This window comes from Lemur catta, chromosome 5, assembly GCF_020740605.2.
Source record: "Lemur catta isolate mLemCat1 chromosome 5, mLemCat1.pri, whole genome shotgun sequence".
NCBI classification, from domain to species: Eukaryota; Metazoa; Chordata; class Mammalia; order Primates; family Lemuridae; genus Lemur; species Lemur catta.
This window is the reverse complement of record NC_059132.1, coordinates 111,540,262-111,552,699: the sequence shown is the minus strand read 5'-3', so window position 1 is coordinate 111,552,699 and position 12,438 is coordinate 111,540,262. Positions and strand designations below refer to the sequence as shown.

Below are 12,438 nucleotides of genomic sequence, written 5' to 3'. Positions count from 1 at the left end.
GGCTAGAATGCCATGGCGTCAGCCTAGCTCACAGCAACCTCAAACTCCTGGGTTCAAGCCATCCTCCTGCCTCAGCCTCCCGAGTAGCTGGGACTACTGGCATGTGCCACCATGCCCGGCTAATTTTTTTCTGTATATATTTTTAGTAGTCCAGCTAATTTCTTTCTATTTTTAGTAGAGATGGGGTCTCGCTCTTGCTCAGGCTGGTCTCAAACTCCTGAGCTCAAAGGATCCGCCCGTCTCGGCCTCCCAGAGTGCTGGGATCACAGGCGTGAGCTGCTGCGCCCGGCCTTCCGTTTCTTTTTCTTGGAAGAAACCAGGTGGCTTGTGATCTTCAGCTTGTCCTAAAATTGAATACTTTCTTCTGTTTGAGTATGAATCTTTCTTTTCGCCTGTGTTAATGCTCGTATGAACTGAGAGATGGGGCATGTAGCATCCAAGAAGATCCTGAAATCTCTATTCTGTGCTGTCCAACATCGTCGCCACTACTCATATACATGGCTATTTGAATTAATATTAAAAATAAATAACATATATAGAAATTCAGCTCCTCAGTCACACCAGCCACATTTCAAGTGCCCACTAACCACATGTGGCTAGTGGCTATGATATTGGGCAATGCAGATATAGAACATTTTGATCATCAGAGCGTTGCTCTATGGGACAGCACCTATATTCCTAATGAATCAGAACTTATCCATGATTTGTCAAGCCACATCTAGGAAGAAGTCGCCAGGGTGTGCAAGACTGGAAACTACACCCTATCAACCTTAGGTGACAGCACTGAGAGAATTTAGGTATTAAAAATAAAAACTGGGGCAGGGCGCGGTGGATCAGGCCTGTCATCCTAGCACTCTGGGAGGCCGAGGCGGGTGGATCGTTTGAGCTCAGGAGTTTGAGACCAGCCTGAGCAAGAGTGAGACCCCGTCTCTACTAAAAAAGTAGAAAGAAATTATCTGGACAACTAAAAATATATAGACAAAAATTAGCCAGGAATGGTGCACATGCCTGTAGTCCCAGCAACTCAGGAGGCTGAGGCAGGAGGATCGCTTGAGCCCAGGAGTTTGAGGTTGCTGTGACCTGACGCCACAGCACTCTATTACCCCAGGCAACAGAGTGAGACTCTGTCTCAAAAAAATAAATTAATTAATTAATTAAAATAAAAACTGTGTGAAGCATTATAGTGATACTGGAAATAATATTTCATATGTTATGGTAAAGCTCACAAATTGTTTAAAAGTTATAGCCTTAAATAAAGGTTTCCATGAAGAATGAAATCTAAGTGGTACTTAAATAGCAACAAGAAGGGTCTATGTATATACTAAACATGTAATGTCACATACTCCATTTGTTAATAACCATCATCCATCCCCTTTTCTTTCCATATTATAAGTGTTGTGTATTTCAGGCTACAGTATTTTCTCTTTCATTGCCAGCTAATTGAATTCCAGTACTTCCCCCTTGAGACTGAATGTCCTAACTGCTGGTATGGGGGAAAGAAACTCAGCAAGACTAAATGAAGTCATTGTTTCTTCTCTAGTAGCTGCCAAAAAAACAATAGTATACTGCATCACAAAACTGTCCTCACAAATGTGATCTACAACAAAGGCATCTTGTAAGACACCCACCCTTCAGGGGTTGTTGTAATGTCCTACACAAGTAGCCTTTGACCTTCAAATTTCAATTGGCTTTCTTGCTTACTAACACATTCTCCTGGTAGTAATAGTTAAATCCACATCTGTTTTATGAAGAGTATTTGTTCATGTAAATTAAGCCAGAAGGATATATCATATTTATTTCTCCTCCCACAAGCACATAAAAGTAGTAAAACTATGATTTTGCTAGATATCTTATTTACAAAAGAGTTTATTAGTGATTATTCAAATAAACAAAGGCCACACTAAACATGAAAAGTAAAATAATTCCATCTTCAGGTGATCACATTTTTATAAATAACTTTTATCAATTGATTGTTTTATAAATCCTGTTAAATTAATAATTTAATTCAACTCAATATTTATTATGCACCTATATGTGAGCACTAGAGGAAAAATCATGAGTCAACAATCCAGTATACATACACATAAATAATTTCCAGTCATTTCCTATCAAATAGAATATAATTATATAAATTATGTTGATAAAATATTTACATTAGTATAATAAATTGATGTTGCTAATATTTAATATAGTGATTATTTTGAGCCACTTATGTGCTAGACATTAAGCACTATATGTGCATTATCACTTAATTATCATAACAACCTTAGGATATGGATACATTTATAATCCCATTGCTCACAGGTGAGGAAAGTGAAGCACAGAAAGGTTTAATAATTTTACAGTTAGAAATCCAAAGAACGCTGGGTACAGTGGCTCACACCTATAATCCTAGCACTCTGGGAAGCCAAGGAGGGAGAATCACTTGAGGTCAGGAGTTCAAGATCAGCCTGAGCAAAAGACCCCATTTCCACCAAAAACAGAAAAATTAACTGGGTGTGGTGGCACGCGACTATAGTTCCGGATAATTGGGAGGCTAAGGCAGAAGGATGGCTTGAGCCCAGGAGTTTGAGATTGCAGTGAGCTATGATGATGCCACCGTACTCTAGCTCGGGCAAGAGAGTGAGACTCTGTCTCAAAAAAAAAAAAGAAAAAGAAATCCAAAGAACACAGAAATGATGCACAACCGGAAAGAAAACAGGAAGAAAAAGTCATCTAAGAACAGAAGGGAAGGTGATGCCAGAGTTGCTTGACAAGGGCCACCATTCCCCCCACGTTCTGATGTAGTCTCCTTAAAAATGGAGGGCACGTCCTAGTAAGCAACGTGACCCTACTGTCTAATCGTAATGGAAAACAACATACCTGAGGGGAGAGAAACTTTTCAATGCGTTTGGCTATAAAACCTTTCTCCAATATGGAGTTGACTGATGGTCTATCCCTAGGATTTCTCTTAAATAACTGAGAAAGTAAACTGCGGAGATCATAGGAATAATGCAAAGACACCGGTGGGAAAGATCCAGATATTATCTTCAGCACCAGGTTTTTCATGCTGCCAGCTTCAAACTAAAATCCAGAAAATAAATCAACACATATGAAACATATACAAACTGAAACCAGGAATATCAGCAATAAGAGACATTAACAGTTCTTTTCCTATCAATATACAATCCTCTTTTAAACAATTTAATCAGAGAAAAGTTTTCTTGGTTATAAATGTATTTCAAAGAGCGTATCAGTCCTCAAAAAAATAAAATGTTATAACTTGCTGTAAGAGTAATTTTTACTTATTTAAAATGCTAAAAGATGGGATGTAGGTATTACATAAACCATGACAATAATCGAGATGGTAAAACATTCTTCCTTACAGGTAGCAAAATCAGGGCCAAAGAACCACAAGGCAGGAAAAAAACCAACCTAGTGTTCTTCATTTAAGACCTGCCTTCCTGGCTGGGCCCTGTGGCTCACGCCTGTCATCCAAGCACCCTGGGAGGCTGATTGCTTGAGCTCAGGAGTTGGAGACCAGCCTAAGCAAGAACAAGAACCATCTCTACTAAAAATAGACAAATTAGCCAGGCGTCATGGCATATGCCTGTAGTCCCAGCTACTGAGCAGGCTGAGGCAGGAGGATCCTTGAGCCCGGGAGTTTTAGGTTGCAGTGGGCTATGATGATGCACTGTACTTTACCCTGGGTGACAGAGAAGACTGTGTCTCAGAAAAAAAAAAAAAAAAGGCCTGCTTTCCTGTGCCTCTGTTATAATGACTAGAACAAGAAATTAACTATAGAACTAAAACTTATTTGCAGAAAACATAATAAGTAAATTACTTTTCTTTTAGACAGTGCTCATTATTTCAATTTTTGTGTGTACGATTGATTCTCCCAAAAGCTATGGAATCAGCAATGTGGAAAACACCCAAGGGGAATATAAGCTTTATTAATAGGAATGTATTTTTTAGGATTAAACACAATACAAACTCTAGCTGATGTAAAAAGAAAAGAGGTGGGGCAGTTTAAATCTAAAAATTTCATTTTGAAAGAAGGTAAAATTAAGCTTTTGATATTTCAACTAAAATAGTCTAGAACAACAGTTGTACAATGTTGAGATCTTCTTAATATACACATTAAGAAAATAAAATGCACTATAAATTAGGCATAAGTGATTATCACAAGAGTTTTATTAAATGTTGGGCTCTCCTAAATGTCATTCAGTTTATAAAAATTTGAGTAGAAATCTCTGTGCACCTACACAGGAATCTTAAATGCAGAAAAGATACAGTTCTCCATTCCTTTACTCTAATGAACTTTCATTTTTCTCTCAACTGACATGCTTTTCACAAATAATGGTTGGTAAATTACTTAATTTCATATGTCTTAAAACACATGTTACCTAAGAGTAAACAATTCCAAAACACAGGAGCAACGGTGAAAGAACAATGTAGACCAAAAGATTTAAAAAAAAAAACAAAACAAAAACCACCACTGGTTTAAACCTAAAATGACTGTGTCCCAGAAAAAAACTGACCAATTCCTTCAAATACATATCTAATAACCACTGTACCACATCGTGTTGGCAGCCTATGTTTTTTTCCTTAAAATAAAAAATCTAAGGTAAAAGAGAAGAATATGCAACCACTAAAAAGAATAACAAGGAAAAATATTTCCCAAATAATATCAAGCAATAAAAGCAGGCTTTGAAACTGCTCATATAGTATAATCAAACTTTTGGGGAGGAAAAAAGCCAAATTCATTTTATAAATTAATCTATTTAATAGAATAAAGCCTAGAGAGAAACAACAAAATATTATAGGTAGTTGTTACTGAATGAAAGAATTGCTTGTGATATTTATTCACTTCTTTATATTTGTTATGTATTTCCTGAAGTTTTATGTAATTAAAATACATTATTGTTTAATCAGTGGGGGAAACATCTTTATCACTTTCCATTTCAAAAAATCCTTTTTTTTTTCAAACCTATTTAGGACAACAACTCTCCCTTTTTGGTATGTTAAATGTTACTTCAAAAAAGTCTCCAAAGTAAACATTTTAAATACTCTAAAGAATTGATAAAATCCTTCAATGAGCATGTTGGAAGTTCTTTAAATAACTACAATTCCAAACTTAAATAACTTGGGTGTGTTGAGAGAATTTGCTAAAATGAAACTAATAAAATTTCTTAAGCTAAAATATCAAAACCATATAAATGAATTTAACATTAAGAAAAGAGAAAAATTTATTTCTGTCATTAAAAATAATTTTCTGGAAAAAAATATGAAATATAATATATAACAAATATATTACATAAGCATATATATTAAGTGAAAATCAATTTACACTTCAGTAAAGATGAGAAATTTAAAAAATGACTCAGAAGAATTTCTACTATAAGAGGATCATCTACACGATGATACAATCTAAAAAGTAATAGCAACATTACAAACACCTTTTGACATAATTTTTGAAATATCTCAGAAACTTCTACTCACTGCATGTTTAAGCGTACACATCTCATAAAGGACACAGCCCAGAGCCCAAATGTCACTAGAGGAGACAAAAATGAGAAACATCCTCTAAGCATCAGAAAGTACTTATAAAATTTTTTCATTTAAAGGAAACATAAATGGCAAGAAAATGTTTTAGAAAAACGTGCTACATAAAACATTTCCTTTTAAAGAAAAACTCAAAATTTCAACCACAATCAAATGACAAAAGCAGATGTCAGATTAGGAAAACAGTTGTCCAAGTAATTGTTTTAAAGTTTCATTAAAGAAATTTAATATTTAAAAGAACAGTATCAAAAAATTTCATGTACATTCTCTATAGTTATTTTTATTTCCCAAAAGTCAAACTGCTATTTTCAATTATTTGCAAAATACTATGATTTTTTAAAATATTATAAAAACAAAATACTATTTTAATGAACATGAAAACAATATAATTTACTAAAATTAAATCTGAAAGAAATCTTCAATAGCCAACTGACCAATGTTTCTTGGCTGGAATTTTTTGATTAGAAAGAGGGAAAGAAGATAAAGGGTGATTGGCATTCAATGGCAAGACTGCTCTTCCTGTCCACATATTACACAATCTGTTAGCCATAGCACAGATCAGTGATTAGGAATATGGGCTTGGAAGACAGATGACTCGTTTGGATACTGGATCTCTCATTTACTAGGCCGAAGGATTTCAAAGAAGTTACTTTACCTCTCTCTGCATTTGGTTTCCTTGTAAGGAAAGGAGGGATGACTAACACCTACATCTCACAAAATTATTATGCAGATTGAGAGTTAATACACAGAATTCAAAACAGTGCCTGGCATAAAGTAAGTGTTCAATAAATATTAGCAATAATTCAATAGGAGGTGACTATTACAAAAAAAAAGACCAAAGAAAGCACTCTATTTTCAGTTATAACTTACATAATAAAGTGATTCTATAGTTCCTTCAGCAAGGTAGTCAAATAGCCTTCTAACAATTCCCCTCATTAACAAAATATTTTTATATATACATGTGCATTACTTATTTTAGAAAATTATATTCTGGAGGTTAATAAATATAGTATAACAGATTTAAAGGAAATATATCATATAATGAACATCATTTTAAATACCTTTTATTATTATAAGGTTTGTTTTCACAGATTTCAGGTGACAAGTAGTATGGAGTGCCTATACAAGTTCGAGCCAGCTCCACAGTACTAGAACAGAAAGAAAATTATTGGAGAAGCTTAATCTACAATCATGTGCCACATAATGATGTTTGGTCAATGACAGACATGCATATAATACAGTAGTTCCATAAGATTAAAATGGACCTGAAATATTCCTATCATCTAGTGACATCATGGCTGTCATAATGTCGTAACGCGATTACTTTATTGTTTAATAAATTTAGTGTAGCCTAAGTGTACAATATTTATAAAGTCCACAGTAGCATATACTAATGTCCTTCACATTCACTCACCACTTGACTCACCCAGAGCAACTTCCAGTCCTTGTAAGCTCCTTTCATGGTAAATGCCCTATGCAGGTGTGCCATTTTCTACCTTTTATACCATATTTTTACTCTATTTTCTCTATGTTTAGATACACAAATGCTTACCATTGTATTACAACTGCTTACAGTATTACTACAGTAACACGCTGTACACGTTTGTAGTCTTAAGAGCAATAGGCTACATCACATAGCCTAGGCAGGTAGCAGGCTACACTGTATAGGTTTATGTAAGTACACGAAGTACACTCCATGATTTCTGCACAACGAAATCACCTAATAATGCATTTTTCAGAAAGTATCCTCATTGTTAAGTGACATATGAATGTATTTAAAGATATTACAAATTATCACATGTACCTCATCATGAACTAAAGTTTCACTAAACACACTATATCAAAACATAATTTAAAACCGATATGTTACCTATTAAGAACTCTAGCAATTCCAAAATCTCCAAGTTGTACCGTTCCATCTTTGGTTAAAAATATGTTCTGCAAAAGACAGGAAAAAAAAAAAACCCCAGAAATATTGTTACAGTCCAGGTGTGAGCCAACAACAGTTTTCATCAAAATTAATCCAATTAAAAAATAATGCTGGTGTAGCCAGATACCCACATGAAAAAGAATAAACATAGTTCCCTACCTCAAACCATACACAAAAATTAACTCAAAATGGATTCTAGATCTAAATAAAGAACTAAAATATAAAACTCCTAGAGAAAAATAAGAGTAAACCCTCATGCCCTTGAATTAGGCAATAGTTCCTTAGGTATGACACTAAAAACACAGGCAAAAAAAGAATAAAATAGATAAACTAGAATTCATCAAAATTAAAAACTTTTCTGTACCAAAGAATACTCTCAAGAAAATAGACAACCCACAGAATGGGAGAAAATATTTGCAAATCACATATCTGACAAGGGACTTGTATCAAGAAAAAGAACTCTTATAACTCAACAACTGCAAAAAGACAAATAACCTAATTTAGAAATGGGCAAAAGGAACATATTGTATAGTTTTCATTTATATAAAATGTCCAGAATAGGCAAATCCATACAGACAGAAAGTAGAGTTAGTGGTTGCCAGGGTCTAGGTGGAGGGGGAATGGGAAATGACTACTAATGTATGTATACAGGGTTTCTTTTTAGAGTGATAAAAATGTGCTGGAATTTTTAGAGAGTGGGAGTTGAGGGAAATAATTTTTGTGTATAGGAAGTAAGCAGATCTAACACAGGATACAGATGAAGAGGATTTCTAGGATAAGAGTAAAGGGAGCAGACATAATCTGATGCACACTGAATCAGGTTCAAAATTTGTGGCTCAAGACAATTAAGGCTGCATGTCCTTATCCATTTAGAAGTTACTGGTGACAGAATAACATACCTGTGATTTTATGTCTCGATGAAGAATTTTTCTATCATGCACATGTTTCAGGGCCAAACATATCTGTACAAACCAGTCCAAAATCTAGGAAAAAAATCATATCTGTCATTTCTTTCCAAATTGGCATTTCACACTAGTCTTTCCTTGACCATTAAAAGAATTCAGGAAAATTCTGGGTTGAGAGGAACTAAATCCTTAAAAATTTTAGGCTACAATTTCTTTTCATTTTGTACTTACTAACATTAAATAGATATTTAAGCCAACTGACACACAATATGTACAGAGCACATACTAAATCTAAAATGTAAGAGACTGCTACTGAGTCATCACTTATAAACCAATATAAATATGGAAAGAAACTTTGAGAGTGAAAAATGGAAATAATTTATATTTTATAATAGTATGATGCTGGGTGATTCTTCTTTGTTTTTAAATGTATCTTTTTTCTATAATGCTTTCTTTAAATATAAATAAAAATCACAAGAGGAAAAAAATCAGGCTGAAAAACTGGAAAATATCTCTGATTTTTTTCTCTTCCCACATTCACTATATAAACACTCACTTTGGAATTGGCCACTTACAAGTAAAAAGACGTCTAATCTCACTCCTAACACCAAAATAATTCCAAGTGGATGGTATTTTTAAACATAAAAAATTAAACCATAAAATAATTAAAGCAAAGATATGTTAATTTTCTATAATCTTTGAACCAGGACTTTCAAAACAAGACATAAAACCCTCAAGTCACAAGAAAAAGACTGATGAAGTTGACTACATAAAATTTAAAACATCTGCATGGCAAAATATATAATCAAGTTTAATAAATAATAATTTAATAATAATTTAATAAATAATAATAATAATTTGAGAAAATATCTGCAGCATAATTGATAGATTGCTAATTCTCAAATATGTAAAAGTTCTTCCAAATCACTGAGAAAAATACTGGCAGCCAAAATAAGAAATGGACAATAGTCTGAAAAGGCAAATTATGTAGGAAAAAAAGGCCAAAAAACACATACACAAAATATACCTGCATACAGAAACTATTAACTCTACATAATCGTGTTTGTGTGAAGGAAGGAAGCATAGAGAAGGACAGCCACCAGTTAATATTGCTTACCTCAGGGATGTGGATTTGCAGAAGATAGAATGAAAGATAACAGCTTTACTTTTTACTCTATCTGTTCAGTAGTTTTTTAGAAAAACAATATTACATTTAAAATAATCTAAAATTAATTTTTAAAATAATTTTCTTTAAAAAAAAAACCACATTCTATAGATATTTAGAGGACTGTCGGCCGGGCGCGGTGGCTCACGCCTGTAATCCTAGCTCTGGGAGGCCGAGGCGGGTGGATGGCTCGAGGTCAGGAGTTCGAGACCAGCCTGAGCAAGAGTGAGACCCCGTCTCTACCAAAAATAGAAAGAAATTATCTGGCCAACTAAAAATATATATACAAAAAGGTTGGCCGGGCATGGTGGCTCATGCCTGTGGTCCCAGCTGCTCGGGAGGCTGAGGCAGTGGGATCGCTTAAGCCCAGGAGTCTGAGGTTGCTGTGAGCTAGGCTGATGTCACGGCACTCACTCTAGCCCGGGCAACAAAGTGAGACTCTGTCTCAAAAAAAAAAAAAAAAATAATAGACGACTGCATAAAATTTTAAGTTCCTTTCCATGTTCACACAGGGTGTTTTAAGTAGAAAAATGAAATACAGTTCTCTGACTTTCAGGAGTTCATATAGTGGTAGAAATATATTCATAAACAAACACCTATAATAAATGTGTAAGTTTTATAACAGATATATGTATGACAAGAGAGCAATTAATTTAACCAGGGAGGGGTCAGGAAAAAGTACAAAAAAAAAGAGATAAAAATTAAGCTTGGTTGGGTCTTACTATTATGAAGACTACCAGTAAAAATCACCCATGCCTCATTTCACAGATAGGGTTCTTTCATGACCATATTTCCTATACCTATATTTCTTTTTAACTCGAAAAAATTTATTTAGCACCAACAATGTACTAGATATGTGCAGGCACTGGCAAAAAAAAAAGTTAATAAAAGAGCTCATAGACCAGGGGTCAGCAAATTTATTCTGTAAATGGCCAGATAGTAAATAGTTTAAGCTTTGCAGGTCTGTCTCAAATCTTCTACCGTAGCACAAAACAGCCATAGATTATATCCAAACAAATAAGTTTAGCTGTGTTCTAATAAAACTTTATTTACAGAGACAGTGGGCTGAATTTGGTTCACAGGCCATTGTTTGTCTGCTCCTATCAAAGACTACTGAGGGAGACAGGTAAGTAAAACGGTAATTATAGAGAGGAAATGCTCTGAGTGCTGAAGATACCTAATGGGTACTATGTACACTAATCAGGTGAGGGTTACACAAAAAGCCCAGATTTCACCATTACACAAAATATCCATTGACATGTACCACATAAGTCAATAAAAATAATAATTAAAAAAAAGAAATAGGGTTTAGGATAAAAGAGAAAAAGGAACAAAAAAGCACAAGGCTTTGCTGGAATGAAATATAATGCAGCTATTAAAACTAATATAACTGATCTATGTAGATTGACGTGTAAAGACAATCAAGATAAATTTTTCAGTTGACAAAAGCAAGATAGAGCATGGCATGTATAATATCCCATTTCTGAATGTTTGTGTCTTGGTGTATATATGTATGCACGCAAATATGAAAAGGGAGTGTGGAAGAGTACCCCAAAACAAAAACCGGTAATCTCAGGGACAGAAGAGTGAGGGAAGAAGACTTTCCATTTCTGAATATTTTAATACTTTTACAATTTATTTTAAATTTATAAAAATAAATTTTTATAAGCTTCGGAGTTAGAAGTAGGTTCAAACACTGACTATGTGATTTTGGGCAAGTTACTTAACCTTTCTTAGATTCCCTTATCTATTACATAGAAAAAACTACACCAATTCATGGGGTTATAAGAATTAAAAGAGAAAACAAATACAACACTCCTAGAACTGTGCCGTCTCCATTCCCCTATGTAAAAGTAGGCAATTAGTATTAAGAATGGGTGATAATGAGAAACGCATCAAGAATTTAAAGAGAGAAAAGATCACAGAAGATTAGTTATGAAAAATTTAAAGAATCTAGGACTTGAATATTTTTAAAAAATGGTAGACCATAGAGAGTTGGGGAGAAAGTACTACCAAAATAAAATAATCAGAATCAATACACAGGAAGGAGAATGAGATGTACAAAAATGTGGCCCAATGCCTAACACAAAGCACATGCTCAATAAATATCCATTAAAATAAATGAAGAGAGGTGTAGATTAGGGAATAATAGAAAAAAATTAGGCTGCTTAGGTAGGGTAGTACCATATTTTAGAGATCTTTGAAATCAAAACAGAAATTAGATTTAGTGTAGTTGCCAATGCAAGGCTTTTAGAGCTGGAGTTAACTGGCAAAGCCACATTTTAAGAAGATACTACCTAGCAGCGGTAAGCAAGACTGATAGGATATAGAATAATTAACCAGTTATAATGAATAATTAAGTTATATCCATAGACATATATATGCACACACACACACACACTGCATATAACATATATTCCACAAATAACAATATAGTACTGCAGACTGGAAGTGAGATGGGGAACTGAACAAAGGTGAGAGCTAATTAGATGGAAACTTGACTAAGAGATCGGATATAATACTAAACTGCCCTAGTAATTACAAGTAGCATTTGTAGTTTAAAACACATATATAAGTAAGCAAACTTTGAACTGCTTCTCAGTAAGGGAGTAAGTTATTTCCTACATGCCAACTTACCTGATCCTCTTGAAACAAAATGCCTTTCTGAGCATTTATTCGTTTAAACAGATCCCCTCCTTCACAGTAATCCATCACAATGTAGAGAGAGCCATTTTCTACAAAATACAACGTTACATTCCATTTTAAAAAAGGAACATCAAAAGCATAGCTATATTAAAGGTATTGACAGTTTTACTAAACAGTATCAGTTAAACAAAAAAACAGGACCACATTCCAAAGAACTAGGGTACAAAGTCAAGATGCACTGGTCACAC

General features: G+C 34.1%; 1 protein-coding gene across 10 annotated transcripts in view; it reads right to left on the bottom strand.

The window, feature by feature from the left end:
- NEK1 (NIMA related kinase 1) overlaps nucleotides 1-12,438 on the bottom strand; it is a 137,395-nt gene that overhangs the window by 108,884 nt on the left and 16,073 nt on the right. For all 10 annotated transcript variants that reach the window (XR_006735456.1, XM_045552523.1, XM_045552526.1 and 7 more), the window contains 6 exons: nucleotides 12,182-12,279; nucleotides 8,374-8,457; nucleotides 7,415-7,482; nucleotides 6,606-6,692; nucleotides 5,482-5,536; nucleotides 2,863-3,063 (listed from right to left, as the gene is read on the bottom strand). Coding sequence is in view for 9 of the 10 variants with exons in the window: in XM_045552523.1 (XP_045408479.1) it covers nucleotides 2,863-3,063; nucleotides 5,482-5,536; nucleotides 6,606-6,692; nucleotides 7,415-7,482; nucleotides 8,374-8,457; nucleotides 12,182-12,279 (593 nt within the window). In the remaining variant the exon portion in view is untranslated. The remainder of the gene's footprint in view (nucleotides 1-2,862; nucleotides 3,064-5,481; nucleotides 5,537-6,605; nucleotides 6,693-7,414; nucleotides 7,483-8,373; nucleotides 8,458-12,181; nucleotides 12,280-12,438) is intronic.